This window comes from Moschus berezovskii, chromosome 11 (assembly GCF_049115385.1).
Source record: "Moschus berezovskii isolate FMDL1 chromosome 11, NW_MosBer_1.0, whole genome shotgun sequence".
Taxonomy (NCBI): Eukaryota; Metazoa; Chordata; class Mammalia; order Artiodactyla; family Moschidae; genus Moschus; species Moschus berezovskii.
In genome coordinates, this window is record NC_142470.1 from 24,057,357 (window position 1) to 24,084,615 (window position 27,259).

The window sequence follows — 27,259 nt, forward strand, 5'->3', positions numbered from 1 at the left end:
TTAGATTTAAAAAATGCTTATATTAGAACAAGCTTAAACGCTCACAGAAGAAAAAAGATTTAAAGTCAATGATTTAAACTTTCATCTTCCATCTAGACAAATATGAGCAAATTAAATCTCATAGTCAAAAGAAAGGAAATAGAGCAAAAATCAGGAGAATAGAAAACAAAACCAAAGCCTATTTTTATTGAACATTAATAAACTGATAAAAACCTGGCTTGACTGATCAATAGAAAAGAGAACACAAATTACCAGTGTCAAGAATAAAAGAGGAGCATCACTACAGATTTGACATAAAATAAAAGGTAATAAAGAAACATTACAACTTTATGCCAATATATGATAAAACTTAGAGGGAAATTCCATAAAAGATGGGAACTAAAAGAAGAGGAAGTTTAAATTTTTAAAAGCCTTATATCTATTTTTAAATTTTAATTAAGAATTATCAATAAAAACCTACTCAAAAAACTCTAGTTTCACTGAATTCTACCAAACAATTAAGAAATTATTCCAATTCTACACACTAGTAAAGTAATGCTCAAAATTCTCCAAGCCAGGCTTCAGCAATACATGAACCGTGAACTTCCCAATGTTCAGGCTGGTTTTGGAAAAGGCAGAGGAACCAGAGATCAAGCTGCCAATATCTGCTGTATCATCAAAAAAGCAAGAGCGTTCCAGAAAAACATCTATTTCTACTTTATTGACTATGCCAAAGCCTTTGACTGTGTGGATCACAACAAGCTGTGGAAAATTGTTAAAGAGATAGGAATACCAGACCACCTGACCTGCCTCCTAAGAAATCTGTGTGCAAGTCAAGAAGCAACAGTTTGAACTGGACATGGAACAACAGACTGGTTCCAAATAGGGAAAGGAGTACATCAAGGCTGTATATTGTCATCCTGCTTATTTTACTTATATGCAGAGTACATCATGAGAAATGCTGGGCTGGAGGAAGCACAAGCTGGAATCAAGATTGCTGGGAGGAATATCAATAACCTCAGATATGCAGATGACACCACCCTTATGGCAGAAAGCGAAGAAGAACCAAAGAGCCTCTTGATGAAAGTGAAAGAGGAGAGTGAAAAAGTTGGCGTAAAGCTCAACATTCAGAAAACTAAGATCAAGGCATCCGGTCCCACCACTTTATAGCAAACAGATGGGGAAACAGTGGAAACAATGGCAGACTTTATTTTTGGGGGCTCTAAAATCACTGCAGATGGTTAATTGCCACCATGAAATTAAAATACGCTTACTCCTTGGAAGAAAAGTTATGACCAACCCAGACAGCATATTAAAAAGCAGAGATAATACTTTGTCAACAAAGGTCCATCTAGTGAAGGCTATGGTTTTTTGCAGTAGTCATGTATGGTTGTGAGAGTTGGACTATAAGGAAAGCTGAGTGCAGAAGAATTGATGCTTTTGAACTGTGGTGTTGGAGAAGACTCTTGAGAGTCCCTTGGACTGCAAGGAGATCCAACCAGTCCACCCTAAAGGAGATCAGTCCTGAGTATTCATTGGAAGGACTGATGTTGAAGCTGAAACTCCAATACTTTGGCCACCTGATGCAAAGAGCTGACTCATTTGAAAAGACCCTGATGCTGGGAAAGACTGAAGGCAGGAAGAGAAGGGGACAACAGAGGATGAGATGGTTGGATGGCATCACCGACTCAATGGACATGAGTTTGGGTAAACTCCAGGAGTTGGTGATGGACAGGGAACCTGGTGTGCTGCCATCCATGGGGACGCACAAAATCGGACACGACTGAGCGACTGAAGTGAACTGAACGCAAAGTCTTACAGAAAACAAAAGGGAACACTTGACAACTCACATTTTGAGACTAGCACTACTCCAGTGTGAAACCAGAAAAACATTACCAAAATAAAAATCTATAAACCAAATCTCCACCGGCAAAGACAGGTAACAATTATATGCTATCTGTTATACACAATTATCTGCAGAAAGGCCTACTGAATGTTCTACCTTGCTGGTGAAATCAAGTACAACACTGAGGTACTTACTGCTCACAGATCCAATATATGGGCACTTTCTGCATAATTTGGGTAGTTGGGAGACCTATATCCTAACACAGGAAGTTATCCAGTTAAAAAAAAAAAAATCTAAAAAGATACTTCGGTAAATTCTTCTTGAACTTCAACATAGATGACTTAAACAATCTTTAAATGAAGCAAGTAGATTATAAAACATTTTACTTTCATAGAACATATCTACAGTAAAAATACTTAGAGAAAAAAACATCTGAAAGAACAGATCATGAAATGTTAGTCTTACTTATCACTGGATGATCTGCTTATCTTTATTTTCTACTTTTTGCTCATTCTTAGTTTCTAAAACTTTTACTAAGAATGTGTATTGTTTTGTCAACAAGAAAAATTTATTAAAATTCATGAAAAGAAATTTTAAAAGCTATATAAGCTGAGGCTCCTGAATCACACAGTTCAAGAGAGAAATGTTTCATTTCAAAACCAGGGAGCTTCAAACAGTCTATGCTTCCCAACATTTTTCCTATCAAGACACAAAAACAATACCGTATTTGCATGACACTGGTGGCTCAGTGGTAAAAAGAAGCAGGAGACACAGGTTTGCTCCCTGGGTTGGGAAGATCCTCTGGAGAAAGGAATGGCAAACCCACTCCAGTATTCTTGCCTGGGAAATCCCATGGACAGAGGAGCTGGAGGGCTACAGTCTACAGGGGTCACAAAGAGTCAGACGTGACCTAGCAGCTAAACAACAGCATGGCACCTATGGGTAAGCCGGAAATTGGAGGCAACCAGCCTGAGCTCCGGAGAAGGCAATGGCAAGCCACTCCAGTATTCCTGCCTAGAAAATCCCATGGACAGAGGGGCCTGGTAGGGTGCAGTCCATGGGGTCGCTACTAGTCAGACACGACTGAGCGACTTCACTTTCACTTTTCACTTTCACACGTTGGAGAAGGAAATGGCAACCCACTCCAGTGTTCTTGCCTGGAGAATCCCAGGGATGGCGGAGCCTCGTGGGCTGCCGTCTATGGGGTCGCACAGAGTCGGACACAACTGAAGCGACTTAGCAGCAGCAGCAGCAGCCTGAGCTCGCGCTGTTAGAGGGTCACCAGGCCACTGGACAACTGATGGGATCTCAGCCCACCTACCTCTAGGCAAGCTCAGCATTAGGAAGCTCTGGGTTATGGTATCTCAAACTCAGAAACATGAGAAAAATCTAATTAACATAGGATAGCTCTAAAAATGTCTAATTCCATGTGCTATTTTCAAGTCTTTACTCAAGACAGAGAAGACGGAATTACTATTTATGGCCTGGCAAACACAGCCAAAACAAGTTGCAATCCACATTTGAAACATCCTCAAACAACATCTATTTTATCAAACCATAACTGAAAAATATTGAAGTGGAACCAAATAGCTCCTATTTCAGTCTGCAGACTCTACAATGAGTTTCAGAAATGCATTAACAACAATCTGGCTCCTTCTCTCCAAGCATACACAGGAAACATCATTTGGCAGATGAGAGTTATGCCCATAAAGATGAGTTAGATGATAAGCAAATGATCATTACCTCACATTATACGAAATGGAAAGAAGCCATTAATACAGCATTAAAGTCATAAATTCACACATTCAGAAGCCAACAAAATAAAACATTAGTTCTCAAAGCATTATTATCTCATTCACGCTGCCACATTAACTGTATGCAGTAAAGTGAAAAGTGAAAGTCGCTTAGTCATATCCGACTCTGCCACCCCACAGACTATATAGAATTCTCCAGGCCAGAATACTGGAGTGGATACCCTTTCCCTTCTCCAGGGGATCTTCGCAACCCAGGGACTGAACCCAGGTCTCCCTCATTGCAGGCAGATTCTTTACCAGCTAAGCCACCAGGTACTGGCCCATACACAGTAAAAGCTCTAACAAATGTTACAAGTTATCTGAAATACAGAAGGGTTAATCTTCCCATTTTCATGTTAACTCACAGATTTCTTGGTTTACTTATGGATTCAGAGCAGGGTCTAATGTCAAAGCTCAAAGGGTCCCTGAGTGTCTGGATCACTCTTAGATTCTGAGCACACTTCTCAGAAGCCCACCATGTGGTCCCCAAGCCCCAAACCAACAAGAGGGAATCACTGGGGAAAAGGTAACTGAATATCCCCAACTATTCTGGGAACTTCTTGATCCTTATACTTTGTTTACTCCAAACGTGGTCCACTTCAGTAAGTGTTGGTGAAAAATCTATAGAAAGCAAATTGAGAAAAACCTGGAACCCCAAAGTTTTAGAAGGTCACAAAAACTACTCACCTTCTACTATTCTCAAAAAGATACTAAGCAAACATGGCTTCTTATCTAGCCTTAAAGTTCTAATTGTGGTATGTATACACACTTGTGTACAACCAGAATAAAAAACATGAGTATCATGACAATTACCCACAAACTTATATATGTGTATAATATATACGAAATACATACATATATGTGTGTATGTACATACACACATACACACACATGAACTTACAAAATTAACTCACAAGAAACAAGGAAATACACTATTTTCAGAGATTCACTTACAAAATCATTTTAGTAGATACCAAATACCATTATCCACTTGATATGGCCAAAAGCTGTGTGCCTACTATGAGTTAGACACCACGCTAGGCGTTAAGAAAGAAAGAAGAAAAAAGAAAAGTTCAGTAACAGAGAAGCCCTGCCTTCAATCTAATTAGGAATCACACAAGCAAACCAACAATTGAAAAAGGAAAGGAAATTAGGCTAAGTGCAATGATACAGGTACAAGAAGCCCTATAGAAACATTAAGAAAAAAAGGGCAAATCATGAGGAAGAGGCCAAGGAAAAAAAGGGTGCCCAAAAAAGCTGATGTTTGAACTAAAACATGCAGAGCTAATTCATTAAGTAGAACTGTGGCCGCATCTAGACTAACTGAACCATCTCCAACACGGTATAAAGAGCACAATGGGGCTCAAAACTGCCAGCTATTTGACACCAGACCACGGGACATGCGGCAGGGGCATCTCACAGGACAGACAGGCAGACTAGAACTAGTCTTGTTTCCTGAACTAGAAAATAAGAGCTGCATTCTACAGTCAACAGAGCACAAGTGAAAGATCTTAAGCACATCTTACAGTACTAGTAACAATAACAATAGTTTAATGTCACCTAAGTACTCAGTATGTCAGACATTATTCTAAGAGATTTATATATATATAAAAGCTCATATCATTTCCCCACAACCCGTTGTACAGGTTTAAGCCTGTATTACTGATCACTGAGGCTCAGAGACGTAAAGTATCAATAATATGTCCAAGGTTAGTATCTAGAAAGCAGCAGAGTCAGACTTAAAGGGAACCTTGATAGAATTCTCATTGAAGAATGATCAATTTGACAAGCAGTGTAAAGTATGGATTAGTGAAGGGCATATAGAAGAAAACCTTGTTAGGAGACTGTTGCAAGAAACCAAGTAAAAAAAACGTTATGAGCCTGAACTAGGGCTGAGACAGATGATGTGCACAAGTAGCAAGCAAGCATCATTTAAAAAGATTCCAGGGACGTGGTGAAATTAAGGTAAGTCTTCTCCATTGCATCACTCAGTGTAAGTGCAGTGAATTATTTCTCTCTCTGCCCCCCCGATGGGCTATAAATCCTTAAATCTAGGTTCAGTTCAGTCGCATCCAACTCTTTGCGACCCCATGAATCACAGCACGCGAGGCCTCCCTGTCCATCACCAACTCCCGGAGTTCACTCAAACTCATGTCCATCGAGTCGGTGATGCCATCCAGCCATCTCACTCTCTGTCGTCCCCTTCTCATGCCCCCAATCCCTCCCAGCATCAGACTCTTTTCCAGTGAGTCAACTCTTCGCATGAGGTACTGCGAAGTCGCTTCAGTCGTGTCCGACTTTGTGCGACCCCATAGACGGTAGCCCACCAGGCTCCCCCGTCCCTGGGATTCTCCAGGCAAGAACACTGGAGTGGGTCGCCATTATATCTTATTCCTTGTTGTATACACAGTGCCGAGGATAACAGCGCCTGGTACGGTGGCAATGAAATAAATCTTTGTCAAAGAAAGAAAGAAGGGAGGGAAGGTAAAAGAAGAGAAAATGCCTGGATTTTTGGCATGGTACAGATGAGAGTACCATTGACCACAGTACTGAGGGAAGGGGGTACTTCAAGTAACAGAATGGAAGGAACAGATTTCAAGAAGCGGAGGTGAGTTTATATAAATATGCAGGAAGTTTCACATTTGCTCTTACGTGACAATATACACTGTGTAAAGGTAACTCCATAAGAACTCTCTTTATTAGTTGATCCACTAGCAGACAGTCCATGGTCCAAAAAGTTGGACATGACTGAGCACAAAGCACAAACATGGAATTGGGGCTTCCCTAGTGGTTCAGATGGTAAAGAATCCACCTGCAATGCAGGAAACCCAGGTTCAATACTTGGGTCAGGAGTGTTCCCTGGAGAAGGGAATGGCAACCCACTCTGGTATTACTTGTCTAGAGAATTACATGGACAGAGCCTGGCGGGCTACAGTCCATCAGGTCGCAGAGAGTCAAACACGACTAAGCAACTAATACACACGCATACATGGAATTGTACAAGAATAATAATTCTAACATACTAATATAATTAATATCACCATTAACATGGGACTCAAAACATTTTTAAAACATTTGAATTTTACATCTGAACAGCTGAGGATGAGAAGGAAACTGGCCCTCAGCCACCAATGGTGCATTTGACCAAGAGCTTAAGACCAGCCAGGGGAATCCTCTGTCTTCCCACCATTTCATAGATTTCAAAACTATCAATGCCTCCCTTCTCCTGGCTCTTTCACTGTCAATTATTTTAACCTAATGATGCTTTTTAATTTAAAAAAAATTATTAAAAAGCATAGACATTACTTTGTCAACAAAGGTTTGTCTAGTCAAGGCTATGGTTTTTCCAGTAGTTTTGTATGGATGTGAGAGTTGGACTCTAAAGAAAGCTGAGCGTGCCAAAGAATTGATGCTTTTGAACTGTGCTATTGGAGAACATTCTTGAGAATCCCTTGGAATGCAAGGAGATCCAACCAATCCATCCTAAAGGAAATCAGTCCTGAATGTTCATTGGAAGGACTGATGGTGAAGCTGAAATTCTAATACTCTGATCACCTGATGCGAAGAGCTGACTCACTGGAAAAGACCCTGATGCTGGGAAAGATTGAAGGCAGGAGGTGAAGGGGATGACAGAGGATGAGATGGATGGCATCACTGACTCAATGGACATGAGTCTGAGTAAGCTCTGAGAGTTGGTGATGGACAGGGAGGCCTGGCGTGCTGCAGTCCATGGGGTCGCAAAGAGTCAGACACGACTGAGCGACTCAACTGAACTGGATGCTGCTTTAAGGTAAAATATGTATACCATGTTCTTCCAAGCAAATGGGGAAAAGGGCATGTGAAGCACTAAATACAGTGTCTGGCACACAGTAAGGACACAAGTGGCTGTCATCACCACAGTGACCGTGATTATCATCATCACGATTCCGACAACCTCTCCACTGTTAAAGTAACACAAGGTCTGACAAACGTAAGTGAGTCCTGTAAATAAAACACAATAGATGCATTTATGTAACAGCACATGACCTTAATTGTTTTCCTCCATACCTCAGCCTTTTCATACATGGCTCTCATAGATCAAAACATTCCCCCTGCCTCTCCTACCTTCTACTCATTTTTAAGCTTCCTCTCCAAAAGTCACTTTTTCTGAACAATCTCCTCTCACACTCTTGGTTAAACTCTCACTCTGCTCTGTATTTTTCCTTCAGATTTATCAAAATCTGAATATATCTGAGAATTTATCAAAGAATATATCTGAGTGTCTACATGCCTCGCGAAGGGCTTCCCAGGTGGCACTAGCAATAAAAAATCCACCTGCCAGTGCAGGAGCTGCAAGAGACACGGGTTCGATCCCTGGGTCAGGAAGATCCCCTGGAGAAGGAAATGGCAACCCACTCCACTATTCTTGCCTGGAGAATCCCATGGGCTGAGAAGCCTGGAGGGCTACAGTCCCTGGGGTCGCAAAAGAGTCAGACACAACTGAGCACACACACACATGCCTCGTGAGGGAAAGGACCATATATTTTTGCTCATACAAACCATTCAAACCCAGCGAAATGTCAAAAGTGATACTCAGTAAATTTCTGCTGAATCGTGTATCAAAGAATGATCAAATCCCAGACTATTTACTAGTTTATATCTGACCAACTTTTGACATATCTACAAATGATTTTCTGCATTCAATTCAAAACAAAAGAGTACACTTACAAGACCATTATTAAAACTGGCTAAGAGTTTTTTAAAACATGTCAATTTCATATCTCTCCAAAATTCACATCTTAAAACAGAAATCAGTTAAGATGTGCTAAAATTATTTTAATAAATTCATAATCATACTTGCCAATAAATAGCACCTATTCTGATTTTTAAGAAATATTAACTGTTGTAAATTTGAATTTCTCATTTTTTGAATATTCTGGAAACTCTTACCTTGACATTTCCCAATAATAGATGTAAAATCATCTTTTGCAGACCTGCAAAAGACATATGTAAAATGAAGACAAGTTTTGCCACAACAATACTGTGTAGTACTACTATAAGACACCACAGATCAGACAACTTCTCTAGACAACATCAATGTTTAATGACATTCCTCCCTCATACAGATAGGTTCTGTGCCACAAATATGACCCTTTCATTGGTGATAATGTTTTCTTTCAACCTTATTTCACTAGGTACATAGCTACAGTAAGAATACAGCAATACAAGCATAAGTGATTTTAAGCACAGCCTTTTAATACCATAGAGATGCCTGAACCCTAGCCCCAAAGGCTCTGATTTAGTAAATCTGGGATGGGGCCCAAGCAAAAGTATTTTTTTTTAAAGTTCCACAGATGGATCCTGGTTAAGAACCACTGATCTGTATCATATCACAGATTTTAATCAGGGAAAAAAAGTCTTGTTTTCATATGATAAACAGTTTTAACAAGTGACCATATACATATATATATTATATATATCAATGACTTACTCAATATCTGTGTTCTTGAAATATATACCAAACTAGCCTAATTATTATATCTTCAAAAATGAAAAATGGTAAACCTTCTAGAAAAGAATTTATAAACAATTATCCAAAACTTTAAGGTCCATGGTATTTGATCTAGCAATTCAATTTCTATAAAGTTATCCCTGGGAAATAACTACAGATATACACAGCTAAAGGCAGTTCAGTTCAGTTCAGTTCAGTTGCTCAGTCGTGTCCAACTCTCCGCGACCTCATGAATCACAGCACGCCAGGCCTCCCTGTCCATCACCAACTCCCGGAGTACACTCAAACTTAATGCAGTCTAATTTATGAAAAAGAAAAATACAGCCAGTATAAAGAGATTAATTATTAAATTTTACTATATACACCCTATGAAATATTATACAATTATTGTATATGACATGAAAAGATGCTATCAATGTATTAATTTACAGAAGTGAAAGAAAAAGGTATCAAATAGAACGTAGAGTATCATTCTACTAAATATACACAGTTTACACACAAACACAAATGTCAAAGAACATACATCAAAATGTTAATAGTAGACAACTTTTAGACCATAAAATTTGCTTTCTTTCATAAATACTTAACTGTATTTTCTAACATTTGTAAAATAAGTAAGGATTACCTTTAAAACAAATTTTAAAGACTAGGGTTTTCAGCCATTTATTTAATTATATTAACAAAATCCAGCTACAATTATGGAAATAAATTTCCTCAAGAAATTAAGACTATACAGCCTCCACATGAACTAGAACAAAAAAGACATGACCTCTCAAGTGAAGTTGACTTGATGTTAGCTCTTGTAACCTGGACAAAATATTCAACATGATTTCATTTTTCCTTTCACTGCTGCTGCTGCTGCCAAGTCACTTCAGTCGTGTCCAACTCTGTGCGACCCCATAGACGGCAGCCCACCAGGCTCTGCCATCCCTGGGATTCTCCAGGAAAGAACACTGGAGTGGTTCGCCATTTCCTTCCCCAGTGCATGAAAGTGAAAAGTGAAAGTGAAGTCGCTCAGTCATGTCCGACTAGTAGCAACCACAGGATCAGTTCAATTCAGTTCAGTTCAGTCGCTCAGTCGTGTCCAACTCTTTGCGACGCCATGAATCACAGCACGCCAGGCCTCCCTGTCCATCACCAACTACCGGAGTTCACTCAAACTCATGTCCATCGAGTCGGTGATGCCATCCAGCCATCTCATTCTCTGTCATCCCCTTCTCCTCCCGCCCCCAACCTTTCCCAGCATCAGACTCTTTTCCAGTGAGTCAGCTCGTCGCATGAGGTGGCCAAAGTATTGGAGTTTCAGCTCTAGCATCAGTCCTTCCAATGAACACCCAGGATTGACCTCCTTTAGAATGGACTGGTTGGACCTCCTTGCAGTACAAGGGACTCTCAAGAATCTTCTCCAGCACCACAGTTCAAAAGCATCAATTCTTCAGCAATCAGCTTTCTTCACAGTCCAACTCTACATCCATACATGACCACGGGAAAAACCATAGCCTTGACTAGACGGACCTTGGTTGGCAAAGTAATGTCTCTGCTTTTTAATATGCTATCTAGGTTGGTCATAACTTTCCTTCCAAGGATAAGTAACCGCAACTTCAGAGTTCAGAGCAGATTAAATGAGACATCACATATAAGTTACCATGAACTAGACCAGGTGGTGTTAATGGTAAAGAACCTGCCTGCCAGTGCAGGAGATACAAGAAACAGGGGTTTAATCCTGGGGTCAGGAAGATTCCCTGGAAAAGGAAATGGCAACCCACTCCAGTATGCTTGCCCGGGAAATCCCATGGACAGAGGAGTCTGATGGGATACAGTCTATAGGGTCACAGACAGCTGGACACAATTGAAGTGACTTAGCACACAGACGGAGAAGGCAATGGCAAGCCACTCCAGTACTCTTGCCTAGAAAATCCCATGGACAGAGGAGCCTGGTAGGCTGCAGTCCATGGGGTCGCTAAGGGTCGGACACGACTAAGCGACTTCACTTTCACTTTTCACTTTCACACACTGGAGAAGGAAATGGCAACCCACTCCAGTGTTCTTGCCTGGAGAATCCCAAGGATGGGGGAGACTGGTGGGCTTCCATCTATGGGGTCACACAGAGTCGGACACGACTGAAGTGACTTAGCAGCAGCACACAGAAGTAATACAATCACAAATAATAGTTTGTTCTTTTTGCTGGAAAGGGAGAGGAAGGGAGGGGAGACAAATTTGTTTTGTCAAAACTTCACAGAATATATTCACTTAAGATACTTGAGCAAATTGGAGAAGGGTAGGCAAGGGTGCCTTTTTTATGAGTCTCTTATTCTAATGCTTTTTATTGTGTTTCATGACAGTTTCTAATCAGTTCCCATATTTATAACAGCCCATAATCTTAAGAAACTATCACTTCAATACTTAGGAAAAAAGGAAGTATGTATTAACCACTTATAATCCATAACCACCAAATGACAAGTATCAATTCACAAGCTGTTCACCCATGTGAGCTCTACACAGAAGCAGGTTAAGTGTCATAGTAGAGCATGAGATTGGAGGCCTTTGCCACTCACTGCAAACCTGAGATGAGGGACAGCAGCCTAGCCCTGCACTGCAAATAGCAGAGCTGTCTCAACTATAGTGTTTCAGCTTTGCATGTTTTCCACTAAAACTATCTGCTCTTTATAACTGCTTCCTAATATCGAATAACAACCCCAGACACTATAATTATCTTCCATATTCTAATTCAATCCACAAATATTTACTGAATACCGAGCGCCGTCTACTATTACTACTGGAGTCAACCTTGGATTGTATGTGTTCCTCACTGTGGCAGAGAAGACACAAATGGAGCAGTGAGAACAAACATCTTAAAGATTCAGGCACAGCCACTAGTCACAGCGTTGACTCCGGGGATCTACCTTGCCCGTTTTCTTTGCTGACCACCCGACTCTGCCCAAAGACATTACCTTTCAGGTTACTGCAAAGTAAGTGTGGGTACCTATCTACAACAAAACCAACTGAATGCCAATGTGAACAAGAGTGGGCTCTGCCCCCTAATGTCCTCTCCAGAATCTGCTTCCCCATCCCACTTGCTGACAGGCCTCTAAAACATACATACCTATTACATCGAAGGAAATATACAAGTACGGGGGCGGGGGGGAAAAACGGCCCATGCCTCCAAGGGACACACAGTATAACGGAGCCACAGACTTCAAATCCCATTCACTGGAGTTTTAAACAAATGGCACCTCCTTGGGGTAGTGCAAAGCAGAGGCCATAAATATACTGGGGAAAACCCACATGTAAACATACTGGCATAGATGGCTAAAAGGCGTGACCAAGAGGTAGTACAAATTGGCAGACAAGAGCTTGAACACTGAAGCTAGGAGAGCTGATTTCAAATCCCTGGGCAAGTTAGTTCACCATACTATGCCAGAGTCCTCATTTCTAAAACAGAGAAAAAGGTCTTCAGCAAGGATTGAGCTAACAAGTGTAAAACACCTACAACAGTGCCCAACACCATTAGCATTCAGTTCAGTTCAGTTCAGTCACTCAGTCCTGTCTGACTCTTTGCGACCCCATGAATCACAGCACGCCAGGCCTCCCTGTCCATCACCAACTCCCGAAGTTCACTCAAACTCATGTCCATCGAGTCGGTGATGTCATCCAGCCATCTCATTCTCTGTCGTCCCCTTCTCCTCCCACCCCCAATCCTTCCCAGCATCAGAGTCTTTTCCAATGAGTCAACTTTTCACATGAGGTGGCCAAAGTATTGGAGTTTCAGCTTTAGCATCAGTCCTTCCAATGGACACCCAGGACTGATCTCCTTTAGAATGGACTGGCTGGATCTCCTTGCAGTTAGCACTGCCTTCTTATCATTAATGTGTTGATTATTATAGGAGCATCAAGGATCGACACCTAACCAATGAGGGGAAGGGGATCCAATGGCCCCAAAAGTCTTTAAATGTACCAAGTTACAAAACTCTTGCAAATTACAGACCAGACAAATAAGATCTTGATAACCATCACGTCTATTGCCCAGAAATCTTCCCTCACTACTTAGTCTCAAATTCATGAGTGGACTCCTACAGAGCTGGCCTATGTATACGTCTTATAAATATTATTGTACATGCTAGCAATCCAGTAGCAAATTCTCTTACAAAAGCAAATATTTTTTTTTCTTTTCATCACAATTTTTAGTAACAAGTTCCAAAAACCCTTAGCCAAAATTTCCTTCACAAGCCTAAGTATCCATCGTTTGCCACATGTGTATTCTAGTCCTAACAACTAAAATCATTCCATTAACGTCCCCATTTTTGGGGGGGGGGAAGATGGCAATTTTGACTACTATCTGCAGTTCATAAAGAAGTCACACGATGAACACATTCCTCTAAGAGAAATACTTCACATCACTGCAGCAAATGGAGTAGAAGTGCCAGCCCATCTCTATTAACAATTATCAGCTAAAATACCGTGCCCCCAAGGCTCACTGTTGCTGTTAGAGAAGAGGGCCCTGCCTATCAAAGCCATGTGGAATGAAGAGTGAAGTTCTGAAAAGCAGTCATTATTGCCAATCATCTCTGTCCTGATGGTTTAAGAATGATCACAGAGGCTCTCGATCTGAAGTCAGAGGCCCAACGGGAGCTAACCCTCCATCTACTCCCCTAAAAGTTGAGGGAGCTAACCCTCCATCTATTCCCCTAAAAGTTATCCAAAGCTAACTCCAGTTCTGTTTGGATAAATGAAAAAAGAAATTTTGCAAACAGAAACAGTGTGCTAAAAACTGAAAGCTTATTAACACTAGTTTCAGTCAACAATAAAGTAGAAGAAAAAACTTCTGACTGGTATCCAGGCAGCCTGAAATTTCCACCTCATTTGCTTATTTTTTGAAACTCAAGACTTGGGGCTTTTCTGGAGACAGGAGTGGCGCCCAGATTTAGAGGCACAATATGTTTAGTCTGCTGTTCACAATTTCCTGAGAGTGTAAACTCGTTTTCCTAAATTAGTGGCCAATGTTGCTACTTCTTTCACAACTGATATACTACTTAAAAATAAAGTGCATGAGAAGCCCAGCTCTGAGGAGTCTTCTCGATGTGTCTGTAATACCGCTGACGTCTCAGGAGGACAGAGAATCAGTGGTCTCTAGTAACACGAAGCCTTAGTGTTCTGCAGCTCCATATTCCATCTACAGCTTTATGCCAACAGAGTAAAGCTGTCTCTATTGCTTTTTCACCTTCCTGAGCATCTGCTTATCTGACTTAGCAATAAAAGAAGCTTGATCTTCAGAGCTCTGGAATATATGCTTTTGTCTACTGAGAAAGTAAGATTTCTCAGGAGACAGAGCGATCCAGGAAGTAGAAGGCATACTCTGAGAAAGCAGCCTTCATCCTTTAGTTAGCATAAGTCGGCGTTTGACACCTTACAAAATTACATGAGTTAACAACAAAATCGGAGAAGGCAATGGCAAGCCACTCCAGTACTCTTGCCTAAAAAATCGCATGGACAGAGGAGCCTGGTGGGCTGCAGTCCATGGGGTCGCTACTAGTCCGACACGACTGAGCGACTTCACTTTCACTTTTCACTTTCACACATTGGAGAAGGAAATGGCAACCCACTCCAGTGTTCTTGCCTGGAGAATCCCAGGGACGGCGGAGCCTGGTGGGCTTCCATCTACGGGGTCACACAGAGTCGGACACGACTGAAGTGACTTAGCAGCAGCAGCAGCAACAACAAAATTCCTTTACATACAGCCCCTTTAAAAACCTGAGTGCTCATAAATCAAGTAAGTCTTTTCTGAAGGGAACTGCTGAGTGAAAACAACTGACACTCACCTGATCTCCACACACTGGTCCTGAACTGCGGCCAGGAGTTTCCCCTTGCTTTCATGGGGAGAAAGAGAAACAAATCCCTGGATGAGTATCTGTAGCTCTCATCATCGTAGATAGAACCATTTGAAGAAGTTAAAATCATTTTCAAATTTTTCACATCTTTAATTATCCGATTTCTGACCTTATAATTAGATGCGTATATAGGTACAAAGGCATACAAAATAATTCAATAGAGTTGCATTAATATATTTAAACAATATTAATCATGTGTGACACAAGGAATTTATATACAGTAAAAAACCAAGAGAGCAAGCCATAAGGAACCCAAAATTAATAACCATAATGGAATTTAAATGCTAATCCAGGTAGAGAAACATTAGGTGAATTTTATGCATCCTTACCTTGCAAGTACCAAATGCCAGTTTATCTGTTTATTAACCAAGCGAACCAGTCCATCAGGGAGCAAGAAAGGTGCAGGGCTGAAACCACAACACATTAGCTAATTTAAAAAATATAATCATGACAACCACAAATAGTAGGTAAATACTATAAACAGCAAATCTATAGTGAACAAGAGGGATTTTTGTTCTATTAGAATATAAAAACAGAATATTGGCAAACTCAAAACTGAAAGTTACTAATTCGATATCTGAAACTTGACCACATACATTTCTCTATTACCAAAAAAAATCCTGGTTATGTGGTCAATGATATGTTTTTTCCTAAGGAAAAGATATTTGAGGGTGCCAGTAACAGCAGAGTCAGCTTATAAGAAACACTTCCTGCAATGCACACCCAGAAATACAGGCTCCAACTCTAACAAAAACAAACTCGAGTACACAGCTAAACTCACAGAGAGAAACAGAAATCTCCTAAGAACTACAAATGCAAAGAGAACAAAGTTGGAAATGGGCACAGGACAAAGAGAGAACTCAAAATGGAGAGTAAACACCTGCGAGGGGCCACAGGAAGGACAGGAGTGGGAGGTGAAGACCCCCCCAGAGACCAGGACCCTCAACAGACTGTGATCAGAGCAAGGGGAACAAGCCAAACATAACCAGGAACCCAGGAAGACCTTCAAGAATCTCGTCACTGTGAGGAATTCTGATCTGTTGGGGGATGGGAATGAAACCTCCTAATGAAAAGGCAAAACCCCAAGTCTTTACTACATGCAAGACTGGACAGTGATTTCACTTTACTCACATGCTGCAAGGTCCCAAGCATAAACTCACAATAGCATCTTTCACAAAAGAAACAAGGCAACGACCCACCACATGTGAATCAGGAGATCAGACAAAACAGAGGAGTAACACATGAAGAAAATCAAGAAAACAGGTGGGAAAGAAAAATTAATTTGATTGAGGGAAGAGAAACAGGAAAAAAAAACATTATGGAAATTAGAAAACACAACATAGGATAAAAAATTTTAGTAATTTACATCCGGTATATTTATGTTCATTTTTCAAGACAAAACAATTAATGCCATGAGGTTCTTAATATTATTAAAAAAATATGAAACAAGCCTGTGATACAATCAACATGAGCATGATAATTCCCTCTGGAGGGGAAGATGACAGGCAAATATGGGGGTAGGGAGGAGTGGAGATCTAACATGTTGCATAAAAATAAAAACAGGGCCATCTGAAGCACATATGGCAGAAGAGCAACAACTACTTTAATTCAGATGTGGATACGATCATAACAGATTATATTACTGTCTACAATTTTCAGTCTGTTTGTAATATTTCATGATTGAAAGAAAAAAACACCTTGAAAAGGCCACTCAAAACAAATATTGGCTCCAAGACCTTTTAGGTGTAATTATCATAAACTCAAGAGCAAAACAACTCAACTACAAGCTTTTTGAAAGAAACATACCATGGAGAAGACTAGCTAATCACCTCACGGTGCACTCAACCTATACACTGATCAATGTGCCCAGTGCAAGTAAAGGGACTTCTCGTGAGAAAGACACCTCCCGACGCCTGATTATAAGGCATTTACACGCAGGACAAGGCTTGCGACAGAGGGAGCTCTTGCAAGTCCTACTCCTCAATAAATAACAAAAGAACTTACTGTTCAGGAGCACCCTGAACAGACATCTTTTCTGCCATCCCTAACCAACGGTCCTCAGCACTAGCAAGTGTAGCCCGGTGAGCCCAGGAAAAACAGCCTACCTCTTACACTCCCCTCCCCACGACCACCCCCTCTCACTCAGTTCTCTATCACATTCCACCTCCCCCAAAATAAGATAAAATTCACTAAGAAATTCGATGCCTGCATACACACACACACACAGACACAGTAAAAGCAGAAAAGCACTGGAGGTAACCCTAGGGAAGAGCCAAAGGTTTGTTTTATAGGACTAGAACCCTGTTATCTCCAGAGCTCTTAAGATTAGCTGTCCTCAAGGAAAAAGCAATCCGTGGGAAATAATTCCATAAATCAATTCCTACACATGCATCTAAAAGCAAAAATATATCTTTGGTCAGATTAATTATCTCCTTGTTTTGAAAATTAGCACCAGGCCTAAAAACATACTCAACACTCAAAAGAACTAAGAAGTTTCCAAGAACTGAAACCTAAGAGAACCTTCTCTGATCCACAGCGACTGAACACTGACTACAAGAGTTGACACAACAGTAAGAACAAAAAGGTTTTTAAAAAGATAATGAAAGAATAGGTCCGTCTGTTCTTGAATGTGTGCATTCAAGATAAGGCTGAGAAAACATTCAGAGAATACAAAAATGGTCACGAGATATTCTCAATAACGACTAAGGTATCGAAAATTAGCCTACATTTACCGAAAGATCTTGTCAGGGTGTACCAAATGTTTGACAGGTCTGTTTTATAAACTGGGTTCACCTGAAAGTCAGCAACCATATCACAATCTGGGATTCAATTCTGAAAGCTTCAATAATAAATAGGATAATATTGTTTGTACTTGCTGTTCACACCATTTCTCTGAAGTGCTGACAACTCACCTGTACCAGATATATTGGCTTAAAAATAATAAACGATCTGTAATAAAAAGAAACAGCAAAGCCAAATATGAATAAGCTATTCTTTGGGAATCATTTTCTATTTTAGATTTACTGACAATAAGTCTAAAACACACTGCAGAGTGAGTCATTAGAAAACAAAACATGGAGAATACAACTCTTGACAAGAATAAATATAATCTAATATACACAACAACTTTCACAAGATCATACATTTGTTTATATGTCTCAAGTCTGTATTATTCAAAACTTTGTATAACAAATAAAAGTGGTTTGAGATGCAAAATTTCGCCTAAGAGGCTTAAATGAAACCATAGAGTAGAAGTCATAGTGATCGCCCATGAAAACCAAAGTATTTGGATAAAGATTATGATACCATTTCACACTTTATAGCAAAGACTTAAAAATAATAAAAATGCCTGAAATGGGGAAGTCCGTGGGAAACAAAATCTTCAACACACTATTGACAAGCAACGTTTTGTATGATTCCATTTAAAATGTACACATACGTCTGAACCTGTGTGCATGGTTATGTATGTGAGAATAGCAAAAGGTCTGGAGAATAAGAGATTCTCTCCAGGTGGTAAAATGAGGAATTAGTTATTCCAACTTGTGGTCGTCTATATTCCTACTTAGTACATAACTTGTATATATTTCCTAAATTTTCAAAATTTCACGTTTGATAATGAAAACTGAATATGCTAGTGTGTCTTGTAACCGAAGATAAAATTATTATTATATTTTCAAACAGGTATATTAATGCATATATATGGAATCTAAAAATATCGTACTGATGAACCTATGTGCAGGGTAGAAATAAAGACACAGAGAACAGAACCGTGGACACAGTGGGTAAGGAGAGGATGGGATGAACGGCGAGAGTAGCGTGGAAACACACACACTACCATATGTAAAACAGCCAGTAGGAATTTGCTGTAGGGCTCAGGGAGCTCAAACTGGCGCTCTGTGACAACCTAGAGGGGTAGAATGGGGTGACAGGTGGGAGGGAAGTTCAAGAGGTAGGGGACATATGTATACCTACGGCTGATTCCTGACGATGTATGGCAGACACCAACACAATACCATAATGCAATAATCCTTTAATTAAAATAAACTGTAAAAAAAAAATGTGTCTGTATAAACATATGAATACATCCCTATATGTGAATATGTATATATACACACATGCTTACATACATATATAGTTAAAATACATGCATTTTTTATAAAACAGGTAACATTTATGCTATTAATACTCATTTTAATCAGGCAAATTAATAGTAATCAGTTTAGCAACTGAGTTTACATTAAAACTCAAAAGGACACATTTTCAAATCCCTAAACCTCTTAAAAGAGCACAGTTACAGAATAGGAAAAAAAAGGAAAAAATTATCTGCTAACTATATCATGAATAAATAAGCTATGGTGGTGGTTTAGTCACTAAGTTGTCTCCAACTCTTGTGAACCCACAGAATGTAACCCGCCAGGCTCCTCTGTCCATGGGATTTCCCAGGCAAGAACACTGGAGTGGGTTGCCATTTCCTTCTTCAGGGGATCTTCCCAACCCGGGAATCGAACCTGGATCTCCAGCATTGCAGGCAGACTCATGTACCACAGGCAGACTCTTTACCAACCAAGCTATAAGGGAAGCCAAAATAAGCTACACTCACCCTTAATTGCTTTTGTGATGATAAAGGATGCACCATGTTTCCGGTTGCCTCTAGGCTGCAAATGAAAAAAAAAAATTGAGAATTTTCCACTGATACTCATAAAGTAAGTTATATTTCTTTGCTAATACTCAGTACTGGGCACAAGTTACCAGTATCTTTAAAACTACTTATAGATAGAAACAAAACAAGGAGAAGCAGCACTAGGAAAGTGAGCATGGCAGAGATACAGGCATTTGTCAGGATGAATTCTGCACGACAGGACAGGGATTGAGGCTGGAAAATGTTTCTAAATCAAAACACCAGTGCAAAGACAAAAAAAGTCAAGGTCTAAGACCCACACTGGTTGCCAGTTGGCACAGTCTATTTTGGTGGACTACAGAGGCCTAAAAGGGGTTTTGCTTGTAGAAAAAGCAACCATATGGATCAATAAACTCATGCCCCAAAGCAAATTTATTGAATATTAGCTGCATATTCATAGAGAAAATACTACAAGAAGCCACACTCATATATAACTGCTATATTAAATAGTTCCTTAAGTACAGACCAAACATAGGTTAAACAATTCTAGGCATTATAACCTAGAAGATGTCCTAATGGTCACAAAGTGCACAGATATGGCTTAAAAGCACAAAAAAGTTATTTCATTCAACAAACATGAATCGATCATTTACTCTGCAGAAGACAAAATTTGGTTTGGGGAAGGAATATGAAAATGAGTCAAATGTAGCTGCCTCTCAAGAGCTTGTAGTTCAGTTAAAATCAATAGAACCAAACAAAAAAGTGTTATGAGGTTTCAATATAAGTTGATGCAGTGCATATTTCTTTAACCAATTTATAATGTTAAGCATTTCTATAACATTATTGCAATTAACCAGTGAGTGCTAAGGTGTGGAAAGGTATCCAGTTCAATCAGTGGCAGCAGCAACTTTGCAGCTGCATAAGATACAAAATATCAATTGTTCAACACAAAAGAAACTGTAAATATTTTTTTTAAATTATGCATGAGGATCTCTGCCAGCCTACAAAATATTCCAAAAAGAAGAAACGGTAGTGGGAAGGAGGTTAAAGAAAAGCTTATAAACTTTACAGGAGAAGCAGTACTTTCTCCAGTAAAGCAGCTCAGCAGCCAGAAAAAAGAAATTCTCAGAAAAGAGACTGTAAATAAGAATTTGTATGGGCTGCAGCCCATGATCTTTAATGAAACTCCTTTCCCATCTTGCTGCATATTCTGATCTTAAAACAGCAACTGGCACAAGTTCAGTCGCTCAGTCGTGTCCGACTCTTTGCGACCCCATGAATCACAGCACGCCAGGCCTCCCAGTTAGGCACTCAATAAATATGTTTAATAAATGCGGATTCCTGGTTCTTATCCCCACCCTGTGCCTGGGAGGTCCTTTCTATGAAACTACTGACCCCAAGGTCCGGATTACCAACACCTACGACCGCTCTTCTAACACAGAACCCAACCCCGGGTCCTCATAAATCTTCACTCCTCAGGGCATTTTGCTCACATCGCCATTAAAGTGCATTAAAGTGCATATTACAGAAGGTGATGAAAAAGTTTACCACACTGTCTTCCCTCTAAGACCCCAAGTACCACCAAAGTTATTCACTTCGGAAGCGCAGCGCCTGACAGTATCTGGGACACGGACAGACATACACATACACTCATTAATTACTGAAATAACACAAGAACTGACACAACTCGGGCCCAAATAGGAGCAAAGGTTTACGCCACGCTCCACAACATCACAGCAGATGCAGGGTCCTGGAAAATACTCCCACAGCAGGCGAGGAGCAGCCCTACCCGGGCCGGCCCGGGAAAGGGACCACCAAGGGTCTAGGTGAGGGAAGGACCTCCGAATCTAACGCTGTGCCTCCCCTCCAAGTAGGGACAGTGAAACAGAACCGGGGTGGTAAAGTACGTGCCTCAGAGCCCGAGGTTTCGGGCTCCACCACCCCGAGAACCGAATTAGGAGTCCAGGAGGCGTGCCAGAAAACCCCACCTGGGGGACCCGGGCCCCCGTTAGCTCGTGGTGCCGTTGCCAGGACGACGGCACAAGCGGTGGAGCCCGGCTCCATCACCCTACGTGGCTCTGGCTACGTGGCTCTGCCGGGGCAGCGCCGGCACCAAGCTGGCCGCAGCCCCGGAGGGGCCTGGTTCACCTGTACTTCCGTCTCCGGGGGCCACTCGGTGTTGACCAACAAGTCATAGAGTATCGTCTCCTCCTCGCCCTCCGCAGCGCCTGGATTCACGGTCGGCGCTGGCTCGGCGGACGCCATATTTGGCCCCACGAAGTGCTGGGGCAGGGCCACTACGGCAAGCCACGGCGGACAAGCTTCCGCGGCCGCGTAGCCTCTGATTCCTGGGGAAAGGGGTGGAGTTAACCCGGGGTGGAAGGAAAAGCTGAGCTGAAACCCTGGACAGGGAGGCCTGGCGTGCCGTGATTCATGGGGTCGCAAAGAGTCGGACACGACTGAGCGACTGAACTGAACTGGAGTAGGTGGGACATCCTCTTGCTTGTCTTGCGGTACAACTTCCATTCTAGTCTTGGTGCGCTCCTTGTTTATTAATTACATGAGATCAGCCACGTCCCAGCCTCTCTTACCCCGTCAGCTTCTATAAAACGAAAGTGATAGAACTATCTCCCTGAGATCCTTTCCAAGGCAAACCATTCATCATCATGGGAATCCAAGTCTATGCCGCAAACCCTAACGTGAAAAAAGCTGAAGTTGAAATGTTCTATGAAGGCCTACAATGACTTTGGAGGACTAACCCTGCGTTCTGCCATTTATGTATTTGTTGCCTAACTGATACAACGAGGGCAAACAGAGTTTTTTTAAATAAACACTGGGAAGCTAGCCTATGCAACAGATTAAACGAATGAGAGGTATCACCGGAATTCCCTGGTGGTCCAATGGTTAGGACTCAGGCTTTTATCGCTGTGGGTTCCCAGGGTTCAATCCCTGGTGGTAGACCTAGGTTCCTGCAAGCTGTACAGTGTGGCCAAAAATTTTTTAAAATTTAAGAAAGAAAGGTATCAGAGAATGATGCTATCGGAGTTCAGAAAAAGCCAGAGGGTCTAGAGGGGCTTTCTGGAGGAAATGGAGTCTTTAATAGGTAAAACTGGAATCAAGAGCAGAGGGTTTGGGGAGAGCATTTCAAGTAGGGGGAAATGGGGTAAGGACAGATGCAGAAATACCTAGTTGAAAGAGCAAGCAGCTGAGTAGAAACCAAGTAAAGAAAAAAGTGTGTAAGGGCAATAAAGTTGAAATAATAGGTTGAGGACCCGCTTGCAGGTCTAGGCTTATTTGTTCGTTCATTTATTCATTCCTCCGTTCAACAAGTGCCTCTCTGAAAAAAGCCCTGTACTGTAAGCAGAGACTTGCAACCTGTATAAGTGTACAGTGTCCAGGTGTCTCGCTGTATCTCACTGTTCACTGAGCCCAGAGTGTGCAGAGCATGAGCAGGGAAGCTGGAAGAAGATGCAAAGAGCCACAGTGTAGGAGGAAACAAACAGAACATGCTCCATCTTGAAAGCAAGACTCCATCTTGGGCCAGACTGTGGACTTCGAGCTATATGCCCAGTATCTATGGAAATGATATACCAACTGGAAAACCAGGCCCCTGGAAGGAAGAGCCCCAGGGCTCATACCTAAACTCTCTGTCACCTAAAAGAATACCCTAATTATCTGTGTAACTGAATCATACATTCTATTATACTTATTGGGTTATGACCACAGGCCTATTGATAATTGTTCACTGTTAACTACCTAGGCTTAAGGCATATGAATCACGGGTTAACTTTGATTGTATCTTTCTTTTTCCTTTGTTCAGACTAGTTTCAGAAAATTTGGGGAGGTGGGTTTGGGCGCATACACTTAGGGTATATAAGGTTTTCACAAAAACTGGTCGGGGTCCTTGGCTAAGAGGATAATCTGCCTTGGGCCCGTCAGTGTAATAAACTGCACTCCACAGATGTGAGTTGGACTATGAAGAAAGCTGAGCGCCAAAGAATTGATGCTTTTGAACTGTGGTGTTGGAGAAAACTCTTGAGAGTCCCTTGGACTGCAAGGAGATCCAACCAGTCCATTATAGAGATCAGTCCTGGGTGTTCATTGGAAGGACTGATGCTAAAGCTGAAAATTCAATACTTTGGCCACCTCATGCGACGAGTTGACTCACTGGAAAAGACTCTGATGCTGGGAGGGATTGGGGGCAGGAGGAGAAGGGGACGACAGAGAATGAGATGGCTGGATGGCATCACCGACTCAATGGACAGGAGTTTGAGTGGATTCCGGGAGTTGGTGATGGACAGGGAGGCCTGGCATGCTGTGATTCATGGGGTCGCAAAGAGTCAGACATAACTGAGCGACTGAACTGAGCTGACTATCTGCATTGTCCTCTGAGTGAGTTTGTTTCCTGGAACGCATGGCTACATAGGGACTGCAAACAGTCTTTATTCACAGCAGCAAGGCAGACAAGCTGTACTCTCTGACGGCTGACACAGCAGCAACGACGACTGGGCAACTCAACGCGACTCACTGCTACTTGACTCTCTCCTATAAGAACTTTTTCAGGTGGGACTTGTATAGGACCACCAGGATGCATGTGCGCGGTATCACAAATGACCCCAGCTGTGGGACATGAGTGGAGTGGGGCGAGAGAGTCTGACGACCCCCACCTGGCCAATTGCTCTCTCCCTATGCCAGGGAATTAGTACTGTATCACATTCAAAACAAACATAAATACTGAAGATTCGTTGCAGGAATTATCTTGCCTAATATGCATCAAGATGCATTCGGCACAGATGCGATTAAAAGCCCAACTGGGAAGTCTCAGGCTCCTTTTCTCCCAAAGTTAGATGACCTCAAAGTAAGTCCTGTATCACCTGCCTGCTCTCGCTTCCTCTATCATCTCTTCTCCTGCTCCCCATCCACCTTCTGAGTCTGCCAGATGCACATCGTCTTTAAAGACTTGGCAAGGGCTGTTTCCTTTTCCTGGAAGACTTTCTACAAGATATTTGACTGTCTCCCTCATCCCCAAGTTTCTGCTCAAACGTTTTCTTACTGAAGCCTACCCTAACTGCTCATTTTAAAATTGTAACCACCTTTCCTGAACTCCAGCACTCCAGATCTCCCTTACCCACTGTACACATTTTTCTATAACACTTTCCATTACCCAAAATGCTATATATTTTATTACATTTGTTTATTCTCTGCCCCCTTTCACTAAAATGTAGGTTCTGCCAGAACACAGCACTCTACTATATACCTATAGATGCTAAAATGGAAGAAAGTCAGCTTTCCCCTTGTGTAAGGGAAAACTCGGTTCTTTGCTACAATGTGTTTCTTATCACATTGATAAGAGATGGCTAGATGGCATCACTGACTCGATGGACATGAGTCTGAGTGAACTCCGGGAGTTGGTGATGGACAGGGAGGCCTGGCGTGCTGTTATTCATGGGGTCGCAAAGAGTCGGACACGACTGAACGACAACTGAACTGAATCATGACTTGAAGAATTTCTTGAAGAACTTTCCACAGTTGTGCTCCACATAGTAAAAGGCTTTGGCATAGTCAATAAAATAGAAGTAAATGTTTTTCTGGAACTCTATTGCTTTTTCTTCAAGAGATGAGAATACCAGACCATATGACCTGCCTCCTGAGAAATCAGTTCAGTTAGAACTGAACATGGAACAACAGACTGGTTCAAAATTAGAAAAGGGGTATGTCAAGGCTGTGTAGTGTCACTCTGCTTATTTAACTTATATGCAGAGTACATGAGAAATGCTGGACTGGATGAAGCATAAGCTAGAATCAAGATTGCAGGGAGAAATATCAATAATCTCAGATATGCAGATGCCACCACACTTACGGCAGAAAGCAAAGAAGAACTAAAGAGATTCTTGATGAAAGTGAAAGAGCAGAGTGAAAAAGCTGGCTTAAAACTCAACATTCAGAAAACTAAGATCATGGCATCTGGTCACATCACTTCATGGCAAATAGATGGGGAAACAGTGGGACTATTTTTGGGGGCTCCAAAATCACTGAAGATGGTGACTGCAGCCTTGAAATTAAAAGACGCTTGCTCCTTGGAAGAAAAGTTGTGGCCAACCTAGACAGCATATTAAAAAGCAGAGACATTAATTTGTCAGCAAAGGTCCGGTTAGTCCAAGCTATGGTTTTTCCAGTTGTCATGTATGGATGTGAGAGTTGGACTATAAAGAAAGTTAAGTGCCGAAGAAATGATGCTTTTGAACTGTGGTGTTGGAGAAGACTCTTGAGAGTTCCTTGGACAGCAAGGAGAGCCAACCAGTCCATCCTAAATGAAATTGGTCCTGAATATTCATTGGAAGGACTGATACTGAAGCTGAGATTACAATACTTTGACCACCTGATGCGAAGCACTGACTCATTGAGAAAGATTGAAGGCAGGAGAAGGGGACGACAGAGGATGAGATGGTTGGATGGCATCACTGACTCAGTGGACATGAGTTTGAGTAAGCTCCGGGAGTTGGTCATGGACAGGTAGGCCTGGCGTGCTGCAGTCCATGGGATTACAGAGAGTCAGACATGACAGAATGACTGAACCAAACTGAACTGAATCATGACTTGATCTTTCTGGTGACTAGCTGCCATCCAGGAGCCCACTCAGAGTCAACACATTAGAACAAAAGATGCTCCTTCTACTTCTCAGTTAAGAATTTATAAGGGTTTTAGGAATCCTGTGTGAGGGTTGTAGTCAAAGACAATATTAGAAAAAGAGATGTTTCTAGTATCCTTGTTACTTAAGAAATTACAAGGTGTTTAGGAGCTCTGAGCCAGGAACCAAGGACAGAGACCATCCTTTACTCTCACAGATGCTGTACATATCTGTGAGAGTAAAGGATGGTTTCTCTCTCTATATATATATATGTACATATCCTTTCCAAATCCCCAGAGTAGGTAACAGTGCCTGGCACAGAGCAGAGGACAAATACGTATTATCTGTTGAAGAAATGAGAAACTTGCCCCCAAAATCCTCTCCTCCCATGGTACTTCTCTTCTCAGCAGCTGTATCTTTTATCAGATCGTCAACTATAAATACCAGACATCTCTCCTCATCTCACTCAGGCTGGTGAAATGCAGAGCCTCAGCGAGCCCTTCTCACCTCGCGTTCTGCTGAAGGTGAAGGGGTGGAAACACAATGCACACGGAAGGAACACAGTGCGAGGGGGTGGACCCAGAACATCCGGGACCTCGGTAACACCCTCTCCCACGTCCGCACAGCTGCCTCTCCTTGGCTCCTTACTCCTCCTCCCTATCCCATCCTTTATCGGATGGAAAATGAGATTGCATTCTACTTCATTCCTTTTCTTCACTACCTTCACGTGATCAGTGCAACCACAGCCGGGAGGTAATCAAGCTGTCAAAGGATGCTCCTTCTTAGGTGATATTCAAAGGAGAGAGCCACAAATACATCTCCAAGAATTTCTTTTCTTTTACCATCATCACACTGTGTTTGTTGCTTTATCCATCCTCACTGTTAGCCATTTATCATAGTTTGTACACCAGAACAGAAAACAGAGCCATAGCTGGCTGACCTCTGGGGGCTTATATTTTGAAGAAACAAAAGCACAAGCAGAAACAGGATTATTTGGAAAGTGACTAGACATTTAACTT

The 27,259-nt window shown here is 41.6% G+C and overlaps 1 protein-coding gene across 2 annotated transcripts in view; it reads right to left on the bottom strand.

The window, feature by feature from the left end:
* NBAS (NBAS subunit of NRZ tethering complex) overlaps positions 1-21,907 on the bottom strand; it is a 339,714-nt gene extending 317,807 nt beyond the window's left edge. For both annotated transcript variants that reach the window (XM_055400475.2, XM_088841199.1), the window contains exons 1-6: positions 21,761-21,907; positions 19,595-19,649; positions 17,907-17,943; positions 15,324-15,401; positions 14,926-14,973; positions 8,548-8,591 (exon numbers count right to left, since the gene is read on the bottom strand). In XM_055400475.2, coding sequence (XP_055256450.2) covers positions 8,548-8,591; positions 14,926-14,973; positions 15,324-15,401; positions 17,907-17,943; positions 19,595-19,649; positions 21,761-21,877 — 379 coding nt within the window. In that variant the 5' untranslated portion in view covers positions 21,878-21,907. The remainder of the gene's footprint in view (positions 1-8,547; positions 8,592-14,925; positions 14,974-15,323; positions 15,402-17,906; positions 17,944-19,594; positions 19,650-21,760) is intronic.
* Between the last annotated feature and the right edge of the window lie 5,352 nt (positions 21,908-27,259).